Source organism: Amaranthus tricolor, chromosome 14 (assembly GCF_026212465.1).
Source record: "Amaranthus tricolor cultivar Red isolate AtriRed21 chromosome 14, ASM2621246v1, whole genome shotgun sequence".
In the NCBI taxonomy this organism is placed as follows: domain Eukaryota; kingdom Viridiplantae; phylum Streptophyta; class Magnoliopsida; order Caryophyllales; family Amaranthaceae; genus Amaranthus; species Amaranthus tricolor.
Genome location: NC_080060.1, coordinates 9,931,104 through 9,950,664, shown reverse-complemented (window position 1 = coordinate 9,950,664; position 19,561 = coordinate 9,931,104). Strand labels below are relative to the sequence as shown.

The window sequence follows — 19,561 nt, the reverse complement described above, 5'->3', positions numbered from 1 at the left end:
CATGAAAATAGCTGCAAGCTTCAAATAAATACCATCAATGGATATAAATAAGAAAATCTAACAAAGATAAATTTCTTCCTCGGCTTTGATACATGCTTCCTCAAAACCTTTGGGGGATAAGGAGCATTGTCCCTTGCACGCCTTTGCTCGATAAAAAGTGAAAAACCTACATAAACACGAACAAACACATGCTTCCCTCGAAAAGGGATGTAAACCCAAGAAAATGAATTGAGATGTAACAAAAACTGCAAAGAAACATAACAAATATTACGCATAAAGGGAGTTAAAATAGGGTTTATCACAGGCATAGAGATTTTTAGGAGAAGAATGGAGGACAGTATACTTATCCCTCTATATAAAAACAAAGGCGACGCATAAGTATGTGGGAATTAGACAGGGATTAAAACCCTAAGCCACACAATGAAATTGTGGGAAAGAGTGATAGAGAAGAGGATTAAACAAGAGGCAGTGATTAGGGAACATCAATTTGGTTTTATGCCAGGGAGATCTACCACTGTGGCCATACATGTATTAAGAAGATTGATGGAAAAATATAAGGAGAGGAAAAAGGATTTGCATATGGTGTTTATAGATTTGGAGAAGGTATCTGATAGCATACCACGATGTATCATCTAGGAGAGTTTGGAGGCTAAAGGAGTCTCGCGAAGTCATATTGAAGCTATACTAGACAGGTATGATGGAACATCATCTAACATACAGACACCCGTTGGGATTACAAAATCTTTCGCAGTTAGAGTAGGCTTACATTAGGGATCGACACTAAGCCCTTTCCTTTTTGCAGTAATCATAAATGAGCTCTCCAAGTCTATCTGGGAGACAGTGCCATGGTGCATGCTATTTGTTAATGATATAATGTTGGTCGCAGAAACTTGCGAAGAGGCTAACACCAAATTAGAAGAATGGAGAGCGGTTTTAGAAAGCCAAGGAATGTGTGTTAAGTCGTACAAAGACATAATATTTGAGATGAAATTTTAGTGGCGATAAGCAACATGATGGCCCAGACGTGACAATTAGAGAACATGTAGTTGTAAGTATAACTAAGCTCAAGTATCTAGGGTTTGTTATCCAAAGAGATGGAGAGATAGATGGAGATGTTATTCATCATATACAAGCATATTGGCTTAAGTGGTGATCGACTACTAGAGTGTTACGTGATAACAAGTTTCCGATTAAACTAAAAGGTAAGTTCTACAGAGTTGCCATTAGGCCAACTTTATTGTACGGGACAGAATATTGGCTTGTTAAGAAGATCCATGAACAAAAGATAGAAGTGACAGAGATAAAAATGTTGAGGTGGATGTGCGGTAACACAATAATGGACAAAATCAAGAAACGGGAGTTTAGAGAGAAGTTAGGCGTTGCCCCATTATCTACTAAAATGCGTGAAAATAGGTTAAGATGGTTTGGACATGTGCAAAGAAAGAATGTCAGTTGCCTCATTAGAAGGATAGAAAGCATCATAGTGGAGGGTAAGAGAAGTCGAGGAAGACCTAAGAAAACGTGGTTAAGAAGATAAAGAGCGACCTAAGTGAACGACACCTCTCCGTGGACCTGACTAGGGATAGAAATAGTTGGAGACGTCAGATCCATATTTTAGATTACTGATACTTTCTTTAGTTGTCTTCTTGTTGCTTCTGACCTTTTTTTTCAAGTAGTTGTTCCTTTGTTAAAATGTCTTCTTGTTGCTTCTCTAGGCTTCTCTACCTTTGTGGCTTCAAAATATTTTTTATTTCCCTTTCCATCATCACCAAAATGTGCATAATGGTCAGAAGATAAGACTCCATTCTCAGTTTCTTTGCTTTCATGGTCGGTTCGTAAAAATTGGATGAGACTATGTTTGTCATGTGTAATTTATATTCTACACAAAATAAACCTTATATTGATCTTATATACAAAATTCCTCACATTTTAGGCCTAAGAACTGCATCAATAGGAGCAAAAAAGATTATGCTTTGCCCTCAAACATTCGAACAACTAAGAGTAAGTCAATTTCGCATACCTTTTGTTTTGTGCATTTTTGACCACCTTTTACTCATTTTAAGACTAGTTTGTTCTTATGAAATATGGGTCTTGACATTATGAGTGGTTGGACACATGAATCGTTGGATTTGGATTTCAAAGCTAGAAGTTACAAGCATTTTAGTAAGACAAATCCAAAAAGTTACTAATGATGGTTAGAGATTTCGACTTTAAGTTGAATAGGAAATTAAGAAATGGAGTGACATGAAGATTGAACATAATCTTATTATTTTCTAAGTCAAAATCATCAACTTTTGTAAGGTTTAAGTATGGAGTATTATTTTGAGAGCTTTGATTATCATTCTTGAAACCTTGAAGATTATTCTTGGAACTTATCGTATTTTATTTTGAATTTCTTATATCTTATTATTTCTCTTGCATTCTTGGTAGCTTATAGTACAAATTTTCTTAACTCTCTAATTATGTGATATTTATTCTATATTAACTTGATAATATGAAAAGCATGAAAATATGTTTATTTGAGTCATTTAAGCTTTACATGGAACTGGAAAGGTGGGTGAACCGAAGCGGGACAAGGTGGGGTGGATGAACAATGCAGTTGGCAAAATCACTTTATTGGTGGTACTATTTACCAGTATGTTAGATGTCAATTTTGAAAATTACATACGTTTATATAATATAGATATAGATATAAAATGTAGAATAGTATTCATATTTTAATAATAATTACATTTACAAAAGATTGATAGAAGTGAAAATTTTAGAAGAATGTGCATATAGACATTGATCTATACGTATTAATATGCAAATAAAGAAGCAATATATAATGCATGTTGACGCTAAAATAAAAAATTTTGAGCACTTTGTGAATATATGTTAGCCTATAATAAAGGATTTTTCTATGTAAGATTGAATTGATTGATTTATATATCCTATTTACTTAATTTTCTAACCTCGAAACAATCAAGATACACATTATCTTTTAATTATTATATAACACGACAATCATTTAGATAAAAAGATCTTATTTTTATTGGTATACTATTCATAAATTATCCTAAAATATATAAGTAAACTAAACTAAGCAAGAAAACATTGTTGAAATAATATTTTTATACATAATCTATAACAACCATGAATATATTACACAAATTATAAAAAATAAATTTTAATTATTTTTGGAATTTCTTAGTAATAATCTTTTTATAGAATCCATTTGGGTATTTTTATATTAATTGATTATAATGGTAAAGAATATTTTCTATGTTTTTATATTATTTTTGTGTTAATATTTTAACTTAGTTATATATGAATAATAAGTATAATAAGAGAAAATATTTAAGCCATATTTGACATGAGAATCATGTATCTAATTGTACTTTCATAAAGAGGTGTTTAAACTCGGTCCGACTCGATGGACCTGTCCAAACTAAATTGTGTTCACACGTATTTGAATTGAGAAAATATCTCTGAAAATTGGACACGTCTTGAATCGAAGGCTAACTGAAATCGAAAACGAACTAATTTATTTTCAAAATATCCGAACTCGAATTGAACTGTACTTAAAGTGAACCATGAATGAAATTAACACGAATTGAATATGAATTAACCAAGCTAATTAATTACCCAAAAATAAACGATTTAGTTTCAATATTTGGATAGCTGAACCTAATCATTATACGTACGAGATGAAGCCAAACATATATGTTGATCCACCCATATATAAATAAGAGTTCAATGACAATACTTGAATCAACATTGGACAAATAATAATAGTTAGCAATTTTTTGAATTGCAATAAGTTTACACTTTAATTAAATTTGGATGAAACCAATATTTAACAGATAAAATAAATTCACCATTGCCTATAATCTAAATTTATGTTTCACGAATCTACAATGAGGAGAGTAACACTGGTTAATATTTCATAGTATTGCAAATTAAAACAAATCTAATTAAACTCAACTTGAACTCGAGATTCAATTGCCTTGAAAAGTTGAAATTGACTCGAATCAATATTTTTGTCAATCGTAATCAATTTCATCCAAATCGAAGTTAACCTGTAATCGAATTTTATGAGAATTGAAATTAACATGCTATCGAAGATCAACTGATCCGAAACAAATCTAACTCGTCAGGGCCGACTATTAAAGGGAGCAGTAAGAACTACCGCTCAGGGCCTCGATTTATAGAGGGCCTCATACTTTTCCTAAATGGTTACAATTAAGGCTTTTTGTTTATTATGTAGCAAAATTAAATGGATAGGGAGAGTATTAAAATTTAGGGGGTGCTTGGTATAGGAATATAAAATATATTGGAAAGGGAAATGATAAAGAGGGGTAAGGGTAAGGAATGGGTTGTGGTTATATGTTGTTTGGTATAAAAATATAAGAAACACTTACTTAATCATAGAAAGATAATTTGTTACTTGACATAAATGAGAGGTAACAAAATAAAGGTATCTATAACCCTCAAGAAAGGGATTGGGTTAACCTAATATCATACCCAACAAAAAATATGGAGTAATGGTAATTGAATCACTTATTTGATATTAAAAAGTTCATACCAAACACTCCATTAATGCATCCGCATTCAATCTAGTTTTTAAAAGATAATTATAAAAATTGGTTAATAAATTTGAATTATCAGCTTGTATTAAATGATTAGGATATACTAGTAGAAATTATTATAGGTGAGCAATATAATCTCTCTTGATAATTTTTAATTTACTACTTTTATTATTAGTTCAATTAAGATAAGTAATAATATATAGTTGTTTATACTTTAAACTTAAAAGGAATGGCTATTTGAATTTATGATTAATAGTTGTTGGTTCCAAGTAATCATAAAATTTAGAAATATTTTAATATATTGATAAAAAATAATTGTACTAATTAAAGTATTGATAAATAAATTTACAAATATCAAAATGTATTAGAATGTAATTTCTAATTTTAAGGGCCCATAATTTATATTTTGTTCAGGGCCTTTAAAATATTGGAGACGGTCTTGTAACTCGTCATAGACTCGATTCAACTCAATATCAACCCACCCGAATCTTAGAAACCCATTTCATGACCATCGTCTACTTAACCGATATTAATACAACATGATTTGTTACTTAATACCCAAACTGAATATTCGAACTGAAATTACAATAAAATATATTAACCAAACTTGAAATGAATTCGAATTTCACTTGATTTTTTTTACTTGTCGGAAACGAATCCGGATTGAACACTTCTACTTAGTAAATAAAGTAAACTTTTAAGTAGTAATTTGTATTCACTTTCCACTAATCATGAACAAAATTTAATGTTCTTTTCACCTCTAAGTGATAAAAAAAAGCAAAAGGTAGGGTCAATATATTTAACAGGACCTAGTTTTTAATCTAATAATTCATCACAACCCGTCGATTTTGTCCTTGCAACTCCAAAATCAACGCTCCATATTCGTTGATCCTTTGACCCTAGTGATCTCACACTCTCATATCCATACATATACGTTTGACTTTTAACCTCAAGTAAACCTAAAACCCTAAATTTCATGGTTTCATCACGTGAATCTAACTCTCTGATCTAACGGTCGTAATTAAACTGTGTTAATACGCCATTTGTGTAAGAATGGGATTTGAAATTCATAAGGAAATGTTTTGACTTTGTGAGACCTAAAAAGAAGCTACGTGAAACGGAAAAGAATTAGCCAATTAAATGATGCCACGTGTTCCCGAACAGATGACTAAATTAGTGGCATTCATCGGTTTTTGTCAGAGAGTATAAATTATTACTCTTTCCTAGATTTCTTTTTTATTTTTATTTTTTTTAAAAAAATATTAATTAATTTAGGTTTAAATAAGAAATTGGAGGAGAAGTAGAAGAAGAGTTACCCACTAAAGTAAGCACTCTTTTTTCTCTCTATACTCTCTTTTTTCTCTCTATACTCTCTCAAATTAATGAAATTTAGTGTGTGAGTATACGAGTAAAAAATTTAAACAAGAAAAGAAATTTAGTGTATTTACACTAAAAATATTGGTATAGTATATATTTCATATTTTTTATTTTTGATTTTTATTATTTTGTGTTCAGAAATTCCATAATTTTTTAAAAATATAATTTAAATTTGTGCTTTTAATTGAACTTTATCTGTTTTTGTTTTCAAATAAATTTTTTATGATAAATTTGTTGATGATTTCATGAGTTAAGTGGTTGTGGTTGGAACTCTAAATCTTTTAAAAAAAACCAATTAATTTTTTTTTAATTTTTGACTTTTATTGTTTTCATAAGTGGTTAATATAGACAAAAGAGATTTATTTCAAAAAGGGTTGTTCGTTATACGTTTCATTTCTTAACATTACCATAATATCAAGTTTTTGGACTAAATTTAATTATTGCATTCTCACTACATTATTGTTCATTTAGCTCCTCTTTTTCATCCCTTTTCTTTCTCACTTTCCATGTTTTCCCCCTATTTTTTTAATTAAGAATAGTGCACATAATTACATTATGATAGTCATAAATACTCAATACCCTAGTCTCTAAAAGCAAATAAATTTTTTACAAATTTTTTTTTTTTTTTTTTTTTTTTTGATAGATTTGGTGTTTGGTAAGAAGGAAAGATCAGATCAAAATCAAAGGCAAGAATTAAAGAAAGAGGAAATGTATGGAGATTGTCAAGTAGCTCTACCATCATCAATGGGAGGTGCAGGAGAAAATGGAATACCATCCACACCAGATTGTTCCTCCCTAATATTCTCTTCACCCATGAGAAACCCTAATAATAATAATAATCATCTTAATTCTTTCTCTTTTATGTCTTCTCTTCCACCCACCTTTCATCCTTTCTCTTCCATCATGCCTGTAATTATTTCCTTCTTAATTCCTTTTAATTCTCATTTTATTTTATTTTGTTTTTTACGTAATTTATTTTGATTATTTTATGGGATGTTTGTAGGTCAAGGAGGAGATCAGAGGGAAGGAAGAAATGATGGAGAGTTTATCAGGAAGTGAACTTAACATGGAAGGACAAGGAGGTGTTTTAGGGAACGAGCTTGACAATATCAGCGGAGATCTTCTTAACCAAAATCAATCTCAACCACCTGGATCTAAAAAAAACCGTTATCATCGTCACACTATTCACCAAATTCAAGAAATGGAAGCGTATGCTTACTTTAATTTTATTGAATTTAAATTTAATTGTCACATTACTAATTTAAATTAATGAATTAAATAATATACATATTTTTAAAAAACTTTATTTTAATAATAGTTTTTTTTAAAAAAAAATTGTTGTAATTTAACAGGTTGTTTAGAGAATGTCCACATCCGGATGATAAACAAAGGATGAAACTTAGTCAAGAGTTAGGGCTTAAACCTCGTCAAGTCAAGTTCTGGTTTCAAAATCGCCGTACTCAAATGAAGGTGTGATATATTTTTCCTTTTATATTAGTCATATAATTATTATCTTAATTCATTAGGAAAACATATTTTAAATTAGAATGTTTGGTTTAAATAATTTAATATATGGAAAGTATATCAAATTTAATAAATAGAAATTACAAGCAATATTAGATCTACAACGTATTTTTTATTATCCGTTTGGTTGTTGCGACTAGTTAAACGGTGATAATAAGAATAATTTTTAGTGTGAATTCTAGTGAAATATACCGATTACGTAAAGGCTATTAGAGTGAAATTGACACGTTTACTTAATTAAAATCTTTCTTACAATATGGGAGCTAAGGATCGGAGTTGCACCATTGATGGGAAAATGCCAGCTGTGAGCGAAAGCCAGACTGGTTAGGATAATAGTGACAGCAAGCGTGTTTCCTTTTTAAAAAGGACCAGGGTTTGGTTCGAAAATTAACACTTACAGTAAAAATAATTTATTGTGTTTTCAGATTTTTTTTACTGATCTTTCTTTTTCATTATGAGGAGTAACCCTCTTCTATGTAGACATTCATTTGAAATTTGAAGGTACTAAATGTACAAAATCGTCTTACAATGCTAATAAATTTTGAGCTAAATTTTCTAATACAAATTCTCATATAAGTCAGTTTCACGGTAAAATTATCTCTATTGGATTGGTCTAATGTAACTCACTGTTTTAAAGTTATCTCGAATTATAACTTGAAATTATTACTTATAATCTTAAAATAATCAATTAAAAAAATAAGTTAATTATATTAGTTCGTTTCATGGAGAGATGGTCTTATACATACAAAATGGTCTTATCAAATTATTACAATAAAATGATGGAAAGATATAGAAGAGAATAGAAGGATAAGTTGAAAAGGAAGAAGAGAGGAAAAAGAAAATTAAGGATTAAATGATAATAGGTGTACCAGTCATTCCCTAAGCTAAAAGAATTAAATGGCTTAATATAGTCCCATGTTCAATATCCCAGCTTTAGCAGGAGAGTGCAGATCAGTTATTATGATATATATATATATATATATATATATATATATATATATATATATATATATATATATATATATATATATATATATATATATATATATATATATATATATATATATATATATATATATATATATATATATATATATATATATATATATACATATATATATATATATATACATATATATATATATATATACATATATATATATATATATACATATATATATATATATATATATATATATATATATATATATATACATATATATATATATATATATATATATATATATACATATATATATATATATATACATATATATATATATACATATATATATATATATATACATATATATATATATATATATATATATATATATATATATATATATATATACATATATACATATATATATATATACATATATATATATATATATATATATATATATATATATATATATATATATACATATATATATATACATATATATATATATATATATATATATGTATATATATATATATATATATATATATATATATATATATATATATATATATATATATATATGTATAAATGTATATATATATATACATATATATATATATATACATATATATACATATATATATATATATATATATATGTATATATATATATATACATATATATATATATATATATATATATATATATATATATATATATATATATATATATATATATATAGCCACTTTCCACAATACAAGGAGAAATTAAATCATTAATTAAATTTGTTTATACTTGTTCAATTTGTATTAGCCCTATGTTATTCCAATCAACACTAAATGGAGAAACTACTTTATATACCGCAGTTTATAAGCATTATGGATAATGTGATTAATTATTAGTTCTTCATTTTTTATTGAGTTATGTATACGTTTAATGTTTAATGTTTAATGTTTAATGTTTTGGATTGTTTGAAATGAGCTTAAATATTTAAGGAGTAAAAAAGTCAAATAAATAAAATAATGGTAAGTAGAGATTCAAATTCAGTAAGAGATAGGAGTAGTTGTAAGAAAGTAGAATGAGAGTAAACTAAAAAAATAACGAAAAAGGTTGATAATTTTCCTCATTTAGAGAAAAAGTATTTCCTTGTCGTTCCCTAGGGTAAATTTATACATCAAAATGAGAAAATTAATTGCTATTTTAATCCTTTTTTTTTATTACTTCCACCGTTCTTTTTTGTTCTCCTCGTTTACTTTTTGCACAATTTTTAAGACAAATTTTAAACCTCGATATTTCTAAATACACATAATAAAAAATTATTAAAGTACATAATAAAAAAGTATATATTAAGACGAATTTAATGAAATCTCACATAGATATATTTTATCTTCTAAATATGTATCAAAAATATTAATTAAATTTCTCTCTCTTTGAGGTGGAATATTTTAAATGGAAATAACATTAAAAAAACAAAGGATATATTTTCTAATCAATTCTTCCACCTCAATAACGATAAAATTCCATTAATATTCTATCTAACTAACTGTGTTTACCTACTTTGACTTTCTTTAATCTTTAAATATTTACATTTATCTAAGCAGACACAATGTTACAAATACTCTTGTTATAGATCATCTATCTTAAAATGACATCAAAATAAAAAGCCTAAAATAACATAATTTATATTAAATGCATTTCATTGAGAGATCACCTCAACAATGTTCAACATGATTTTTTAAGGCTTTTTTTTTGACATATTTTTTGACCAAATTAGACAATCAAGTAAAGACACGTACTCAATTGACCATGTTTACTAAAAATTCTTTTGTTATTTTCTATAAAAGGAAGCATGCCATCATTTATTTAAGAATAATGAACATTTAACATAAAGTTTAGCTCCCTGATCGGAAGAACAATATTGCCAAAATAGGCAACCAAGGGTAGTGGCTGAGCGGGAAATTATACTCAAAAGGGAATGTAATACACCAATAGAGTATATTAGCATGTATCATGGAACTTAAACTAGAAAATTAAGCTTTTGGTTGATAAAGTATACACCCTCTTATTTTATTTTGATCCATTTGGGTTTTTATTGTTTTCTTTGTTGTTTCTGTATAGAATCTTTCAATTTACATCATAAATTTGGGACAAAATACACTATTCATCTTCATCTTAATATTTTAATAATACTTATGGTTTTCACATATTTTCTACTAAATTTATTATAACATTTTTATTTTTTTTATGGCCCTTACATATTTCCCACTAATTTTATAAAAATATTTTTTTATTAGTTGGGGTCTAATATTTTTACCCTAACTTTCTTTTAATAGTTTTTAATGTTTATGGTCTCTATTTTCCTCCATCAAATCACTCTTAATTTATATTTTATTCATAATATATAAGTTAAAACATGGTTAGGTGAAATCTTGTTTGATTAGTCTCAATGTAAATCTTATTAATATCAACTTTTTATAATTTTTAATAATACAAAATTAGATATATTTAGAATTAATATGTACATTGACAAGAAGCAAAAATTATATAACATATCCTTGTACTTTAATCATTAGTTTAAACTTTTTATTGAAGTCTCATGATATGTTATATCTTATATGTATACTATATCATACACACCCCATTTAGAAGTAAACATAATTGTTTATGCTCGTCTTGTATGAGACTGTCTCTCTATGAGAGGAGTCTATATGATTGATGTCACTTTAATATTGTAAATGATTCCATTCATATAAACTAAATGTACATGGACTAATCTAACAAAGATAGTCACATCATGAAACTGTCTCATTTAAGAATTTGTGTAATTGTTTGATCATTAATATGAATAAATGTGTCATATATATGATGTATGTATGTAGGCACAACAAGATAGAACAGATAATGTGATACTTAGGGCTGAGAATGACAACTTAAAGAACGAAAATTACCGCTTGCAAGCTGTGTTAAGAAGCCTGATTTGCCCTGGTTGTGGAGGGTCTTCCATTTTAGGAGAAGTTGAATATGATGAACACCAACTTCATATTGAAAATGCAAGGCTTAAGGAGGAGGTTTGTATGCTTATGCTTTGATTGCTCTATCGATCCTCTTTAAACTTTTGATTGACTTGGTTTCTTGACAAGACTGTATTCCTAGGATATGTAAGATAGTCTATTAATCTTAGTATGAAAGTTGTGTTAGAATATCTAATATGTCTTGGGGCCTCAACCGTTAGCTTAACTTTTTAGTTGAGTTGGTTCATTGATTGGTATCAGAAGCCAGCGTGACAAGAGGTCACTTGTTCGAATTTCAACCATCCCTTATTTAAAGTGAAATATTAAGCGCTAGTATGACGAGGCTTGTACTACATCCATACTTCTAGTTCAAAAGCCTCTCGTGTGAGAGGGCATGTTAGAGTATATATCATATCTTGGGGCTTTAACTAACCATCAACTTAAACTTTTGGTTGAGTTGGATCCTTAACAAGTTGCTTCATTATGAAGTGATTGCTTTGCTAATCTTCCATATATGCTCAAATGATCATCACAAATTCAAGCATAAGCATTAATGTAAACTTGTGTATATAGCCAATAATTATTAATTAGAATCATTATTGGATCCAACTTGTTTTTGTTCATTACTATAGTTGGATCGAGTATGTGCTATAGCATCCAGATACACAGGCAGATCACTCCAAACCCTCGGACCACCAGCACCTCTCCTACAAGCACCGCCTTCTCTGGACCTAGACATGGGCATCTACTCGAGGCACTTCCAAGATTCAATTCCTCCTTGTACTCCAATGCTTCCAATGCCTTTGCTTCCTAGTGACTATCCCAATGGTGGTGGAAATACTCGTAGGGGCTTAATCATGGATGAAGAGAGGCCTCTTGCTATGGAACTTGCCATGTCTTCCATGGATGAACTACTCAAATTGTGCCATACAAATGAGCCTCTTTGGGTTCCCAATTGCAGCAACTCAATGGATGTGCTTAACATTGAAGAATATTCTAGAATGTTCACAAATTGGCCTCCTCATCATAATGGTGATCCTCTCAAATCTCATTACAACGCGTTGAGGACTGAAGCAACAAGGGATAAGGCGCTTGTTATTATGAACAGCATCAATCTTGTGGACTCCTTCCTCGATGCTGTAAGCTAAAATCTTTTATACAACTAACAAGATCAATTAACAATATATATTACCGTTTGATTGTGATCTTTTTACATAATAATACTTCCAGGACAAATGGGTTGAGTTGTTTCCTTCCATTGTCTCTCGAGCCAAGACCATTCAGATTCTCGCCTCTGGAGTCTCCGGTCATGCTAGTGGCTCGCTTCATCTGGTTAGTCGTAATGCACATCATCGTTTTCCTACAAAGGACTAAATGAAAATTACTAATTAAGTTTGATTTCTTCTTGTAGATGTACGCCGAACTTCAAGTGCTTTCACCATTAGTACCAACTCGAGAGACTTACTTCCTCCGATACTGTCACCACAATGCAGAGGACGGCATGTGGGTAGTCGTGGATTTCCCTGTAGATAGTTTTCAGGGACCCTTTCAACTCTCTCAAAACAACATTCCTAAGTATAGGAGACGCCCTTCCGGTTGCATCATTCAAGACATGCCTAATGGTTACTCTAAGGTAATAACAATTTCATCACTATGTTGTGATTTACTGTTATCTTGTTGGAAAATAACCCACATGTGATCCCACATTGAAGAATTAGAGAGATATTGACTAACATTCTCCTCCTAATACCAACTAGTTTTAGGATGAAACCTCATCTGGTTTGTGTGCACTCAACTCTTCTCTGGTGTGGGTTTAGTGTTAAGTCCAAATTTATCGATCTGGTACATGTTTTCTGGTGTGTGCAAATTCTTAAACTAATCTATTAAACATTAATATAGGTAACATGGATCGAACATGCTGAAATATTGGGGGAAAAACCAATACATCAAATTTTCGATGTATATGTTCATAATATGATGGCGTTTGGAGCAAAACGATGGTTAGCTGTTCTTCAAAGGCAATGTGAGAGGGTTGCTAGTCTCATGGCTCAAAACGTGTCTGATCATGGAGGTTTAGTTACAAATATTTCTAGTAATTGTTACAATTTGATTTCAGCTTAGCTTAATTGGTAAATTATTTAATGGAAATGCAGTGATACAATCAGCAGAAGCAAGGAAAAATTTCATGAAATTGGCACAGAGGATGATAAGAACATTGTGCGTGAATATAAGCACATCAGGAGGACAATCATGGACTGCATTATCAGAAAATGCAGAAGATACAGTTAGGATTACTACTAGAAAAATCATGGAGCCAGGGCAGCCTAATGGGTTGATTCTTTGTGCAGTGACTACCACTTGGCTACCTTATTCTCCTGAACAGGTTTTCGATGTCTTGAAGAACGAATATCGAAGATCTCAGGTATGTCATCAATCTTTTAGTTGGTTCCAATTTTGATTTATTTGCACATTAGTTTTAAAAAGTGTGCCTCATTTTGCACTTTGTACGCCTGGGGTTCAGACTTGGCTGAAAACGTCCTGGCAAGGTGAGGCAAAGCCCACTATAAGAGGCGTGCGCCTTGGGCGCCGCGATAAGCTTCACGCCGGGTGCACCTCTTTAGTGGGCTAGTTAATTAACTTATACTTGTTGTTTGGAAAAGAAATGAACTCAAAACCCAAATTTACTTGAATATGAAGTTCGGAAAGCCGTTGCTTTTTTTAAAAAACAAAAACATGCAAAGAAAATAACTTTGGAATTCTTCATATTCTCATTATAATTGTTTTCTGCTAAAGCGGTGTTTACCGTAAGGATATAAAGTTTTCAAACTTGTTGACACGAAAATATGAACATGTTGTTTGAAGTACTCTATTGCGTTTAGGGAAAAAGTGCTCCTTACCTACAAAAAGCTCGCACCTTCGCCTTGCGCTTTGCGCCTAAGCTCCAAGGACCTTTTGCGACTTAGTACGCCTTGCGCTTTTTAAAATTAAGGTTTGCACATCTCTAATTATAACTATAATATTCATGGTATTCGTTTTGCAGCTTGAAGCACTCTCTAATGGCACCTCTTTACATGAAGTAGCTCATATTGCTAATGGATCTCACCCAGGGAACAGCATTTCTCTCTTTCGCATCAATGTGAGAAATTTCTATCTTTGTAATTAATGTGAAAAATATAAATTTATGCTAATTTTCTTACAATAATTCCAACTTTTATCTTTGCTTTTTGTCAAATAAGTTGCCATAAACCAAAGTTGGTATTATTATAGCTAGGAACGGATATTCGGTTTGGAACGGGGAACGGGTTTGGGAACATGGAACGCAACCTAGATTATTTTGCTTTAAGAAATTATTTTGAAATGAAGCTTTTTTAGATTTCTAGGTTTCATCTCGTTTTTTTCTACCGTCTATTTTCTTTAATTTATAAATGAAAGCCAAAATAACTTTAAAAAAGGTCTTCTAAACCGGAACGTTACGTTGAGCGATTCGAGTCGCGTTTCGTGGTGATTGGGGACGAGTGTTCTCGGATTGCGGAACGTAACTACGTTCCATGTTCCATGAAACTATGATATTGTTGTAGAAAATTTAGTGAAAGTTTGTATTACATGTATCTAAACTTAATTAACATTATCTTTTTTCCTCCTTTCAACTGTTAAAAAATTAAAGGATGCTTGTCCTTGCACATTTTCCTTGATCATATCATTTATGATTGTATTTACATGTAATTAATTAAATTTACAGATGGCTAGCAATTCTTCACAAAATGTAGAGCTAATGCTGCAAGAGAGCTGCACAGATCTCTCAGGTAGTTTAGTAGTATACGCCACACTGGAAGTTGACTACATCCAACTAGTAATGAGTGGTGAGGACCCTTCTTGTATTCCTCTCCTTCCAACTGGATTTTCCATCATACCCCTCGAACGAACCACCTCGACACCGGATGCCACCAACTCCGACACCAACAACCACCACACGACAGCCGGATGCCTCCTAACAGTTGGGATCCAAGTCCATGCTAGCGCAATCCCAAATGCCAAGCTTAACCTTTCAAGTGTGAATGCCATCAATAGCCATATTTGTAGCGTGGTCCATCAAATTAATGTCGCCCTAGGCAACACTAATGGTAGCAGCAACACGAACAATGTTAATATTAATGCTTGTGTTGCTGCTACAAGTAATAATTAACAACTCTGTTGGCTTGTTTGTAATTCCAAGCCAACAACGTTGTTAGTTTTAGTTTGATATAAGTTGTTAATAATAATAACTACTAGTGTAGTTAACTAGGTGGGTAAAGAAAATCTGGGGTCATAGGAAGAAAACTTTATCATTTATTATCCTCCGTTTCTTTTTAATAATTATATATATCTTTTGTTTAGCGAGTGAGAAGTATAAATATTAAAAAAAAACGGAGGATAATATAAAACAGAGTAAGAATAGGTGGTGGAAGTCAAGAGCGCACCATATGTGATCCTTGGATATGGCTGGTTAGTTGGCTGAGGCTATTATCTAAGGGTGTTGGTTCGGGCATTGACTTCTGCTTTTACTCATTTAATTTATTATTGGGTCTTTTTTTTTTTTAGTTTTTTTGGGATTTTTAGGTGAAGTTTTTTTTTTTTAAAAAATTTATTGTTGTATTAAATGATTTTAGTGTTGAATTTATGAGTTCATTTATGTTGGTGGTTAGTCTCACTGCTGTCTTGTTATTTTCTCCTTCTGCTCTCTTTTTACTACAATGTCAGAGTTGATGTATGGGGTGGGGGCTTGTTTTCTCCATTACTAGTAAGTCATAAATTGAGGAATTTGCTAATTATGAATTTCATGCAAACTTGTAAAACTCTTAAAATATTCAGACCATAGTATATGGTAATGCTTAATCTTATTATGTCACTCTTGGATACATAGGCGAAGCCACACGGGGCCTGCGGAGTCACTGGCTCCCCTTGTAGAAAATGTGATTTTTTTGTAATTTTAGCTTCGACTCTCCTTATTAATATACTATATAATTTAAAGAGTGTATAATTGTAACAAACGGGATAATTCAGGTAATGGATCAAATCCAAATTCGAACTATTATTTTTAATAGACTAACTGATTTAATTTATACTATAACGTCATTACTATCTATCTTTCATATTTTAGTGTGTGTTTTTATATTTTTGCTATTTTAATTTTAATAGTTTTTTTTTTTGAGACTTAGAAGGCAAGTATATAGAGTCAAAAACACTTAGTTTTTTTTTAAAAAGGGATAATTACAGGGAAGCTTCAACTCTATTTGTTAAATATAATTTTTTTTATGATTCAAGTTAATTTTAGTCTATATGATTTTCAAATTTTCATAATTTAACTAGTTTTTATATAATAACTAATTTGCTAGTATATCGACAATTTGACCCCCTAACTGAAAATCCTAGCTTCGCCCCTACTTAGATAGATATTCCCTACTTTCTTTCTCCGTCCAAATAAAAATCACTATTAAAACTGTGCATGGAGAACAAAAAAATAAGCTCAATACGCACAAAATTAATTGGTATACACTTAATTCGAATGATTTTATTTTTAAAAATTACTTTCTTCGTTTCTTTGTATTACTCATAATTAAAAATTATAAAAAGCTAATATTATGAAAGTATGCGAATAAACAAGATCTCAATTGACTATATATTACATTTATAAAATAAACTTAAAAGATAAAAAAGTGTTAATAACCGTAATATAACAAGTATTTCAGGAGAACAGGACAATGAAAGTACTTGTTATGAAGTCGTTCACTAGGAAGCAAAGCGTATATTAATGCTATGAGTTCTATAAACGTCTTGAAGTATCATGAGTGACAATTTAGAATGTGAGCAATAATAGATCCAGCAATGCAATATAAAAGTTCTGAAGTCTCAACTTGTTTCAACATTTAAAGCAATGCTATGGACCCTCGCTGACCTACCACAAGTTAATATGTGAGACAAATGTAGTTCACTTGGTGAGTAGATTAATTCAGAGTGAACTAAATTGTGTTTATTGATATCACCAGTTAGCTTTAAGTACTTGAGATGGCATAGACTATCTAGAGCTCGTCAAGTTAGCTGTTAATAGAAGACGATGAAACTGATTAGATGGAAGAATCTTAGTCAGAACATCAGCCAATTGAGAGGAGGAAGGAAGGTAGGTAAGCTGGATAAGCCCCTCGAGGACTTTGTCACGTGTAAAGTGACAGTCAACTTCGATGTGTTTTGTACACTCATAGAGCACCGGGTTATGAGCGGTATGAATGGCAGACTGGTTATCGCAATGAAGAGTGACAAGTTGAGACTGGTTATCGCAATGAAGAGTGACAAGTTGTTACTTTGTGATACCCAATTCTGCTAAAAGACGAACCATCCAAATTATCTCTAAGGAAGCTAATGTTAAGGCTCTATATTCAGCCTCTGAAGATAACCGAGAAACCGTTGTTTGCTTCTTAGACTTCTAACTAATGGGAGAGCCACCAAGCAAAAGAACATTGTAACAGACTGAAAATTCTTAATTTTAATCTTCCGATTAATTATTCCGAATTTTCAATTCAAACCTCTAATCCTTTGATTATCCATTTCAAACTATTTTTAATTCCTAAACATTTTCCGATTTTGTAATTTCTTTCAAATATTAAACTTTAAAATAGTATTTTGTTTAAAATCTTTTTATAAGCACTAAAATATTATTTTATTATTTTATAGTACGAAAAGTGAAATTTTATTATTATATTCACGGTTTTGTAAAACGTTACGTTTTAACTATCTTCCTTAAACTAACATTACTACTTATTATTTTAACCTTGTAGCTTTGATTTAATTATTTTATACATAAAAATGAGTCGTATTTTTATTATTAACTTTAAGTATAGTTTAAGCAAAACTTTATAAATAAACTACATATTTACATGATCAAATTTACCCGATATTTTAAAGTATATTCACTTGTACATACTAGAACAAAACTTTGATGAACCAAAATCCTTTCTATAGTAACTCATGATGTTCATCACTTACATAAGCTATCACCATTTCCTTATACAAGCTAACCTTTTTCTACACTCCTACTCTTACACATTCACTTACACACTCCAAACTCTTACACATTCACTTATACACTCTAAATCACTTACACAAGTTAACCATCTTCTATACTCCTAATACTCTTTTTCATATAATCTAATGAATTACAAAGTTTCCCAAAACCCATTATAAATACCCCCGTTAGCCATGAGATTACTTACACTACCATCATCAAATCTTTCTAACATTCTTTCTTATATTTTCACTTCATTAAAATCTTACTACATTAATACCTTTATTATTAGTTGAAGAAGTTCAAGAACATAGAGCTTACTCTTTATTTAGCTTAAATCATCATCATTATGGAGCATTATTAGGTAATTACTTTGAGTACTTAATGTATCATTATATTTGGAGTTTAGATTTAATTATTTTTGGAGCTTAGAAGATCATCATTATTTTGGGGGATTGGATTAATTATCTTTGGAGCATTATTATCTATCTTGGAGGTCTTATTTCTTATTATTTTCCTAATTAGCACTTAGTACTAATCCTTGGTGTTAGTATAGTATAACTTCTTACCCTAGATTTTTTGTGGAACGTTACATTGTATTTACTTATAATATGCAAAGTATGAAATATGCTAATATGTTTTAGTAGGAAGTTAGTTTGATGAAATTATGATCAAGATTATATTAAGTATGTGTATGCTAAAAATATTATTTTAGTATGTTAATTTAATAATCTTTGAGCAAGTTTTGGAAGTTGGGTGCAAAATTATACTCTAGTGATATTAAGTATGATTCATTTTATAAACTAGTGCTAGTATGCTTATGAGTTATGTATTACATTAGGAATGTTATTTTATTAAAGAATTTTTATGTTAAAACTTTATTAATATGTTTATGTTAGCCTTCAAATTAATTTATAAGGTAGTAAGTTATTTTATGAACTTATTTTTATTAAGTATGTTATATTAAGAATATTGTTATTATACTTTATTTTGAGCTTTAAGTTTATCCTTAAGGTTATAGTAAATTTCTAAGTTATTGCGTAAAGTTTTTATTTTTGTAAGTGGTTATGTTAATTATTTAAATCTAGGATTT

The 19,561-nt window shown here is 30.0% G+C and overlaps 2 protein-coding genes across 3 annotated transcripts; both read left to right on the top strand.

The window, feature by feature from the left end:
• The first annotated feature begins 420 nt into the window (after positions 1-420).
• On the top strand, positions 421-1,537 carry LOC130799270 (uncharacterized). Its single transcript, XM_057662373.1, has 4 exons — positions 421-625; positions 803-950; positions 997-1,068; positions 1,165-1,537. Exons 1-4 carry the CDS (start codon positions 421-423, stop codon positions 1,535-1,537), a joined length of 798 nt encoding a protein of 265 aa, XP_057518356.1.
• A 4,299-nt stretch (positions 1,538-5,836) lies between these two features.
• LOC130799900 (homeobox-leucine zipper protein HDG5-like) lies at positions 5,837-16,419 on the top strand. Of its 2 annotated transcripts, none has more exons than XM_057663189.1 (12): positions 5,837-5,895; positions 6,592-6,857; positions 6,952-7,157; positions 7,301-7,418; positions 11,301-11,489; positions 12,065-12,571; positions 12,663-12,764; positions 12,844-13,065; positions 13,332-13,503; positions 13,586-13,854; positions 14,473-14,568; positions 15,172-16,419. In XM_057663189.1, the coding sequence occupies exons 2-12, from the start codon at positions 6,657-6,659 to the stop codon at positions 15,613-15,615; spliced, it is 2,526 nt and encodes an 841-aa protein (XP_057519172.1). In that variant the 5' UTR covers positions 5,837-5,895; positions 6,592-6,656; the 3' UTR covers positions 15,616-16,419. The 2 variants fall into 2 exon arrangements, with proteins under 2 accessions (XP_057519172.1, XP_057519171.1); XM_057663188.1 differs by lacking the exon at positions 5,837-5,895 and adding an exon at positions 5,898-6,032 and having other exon boundaries at positions 15,172-16,418.
• The last annotated feature ends 3,142 nt before the right edge of the window (positions 16,420-19,561 follow it).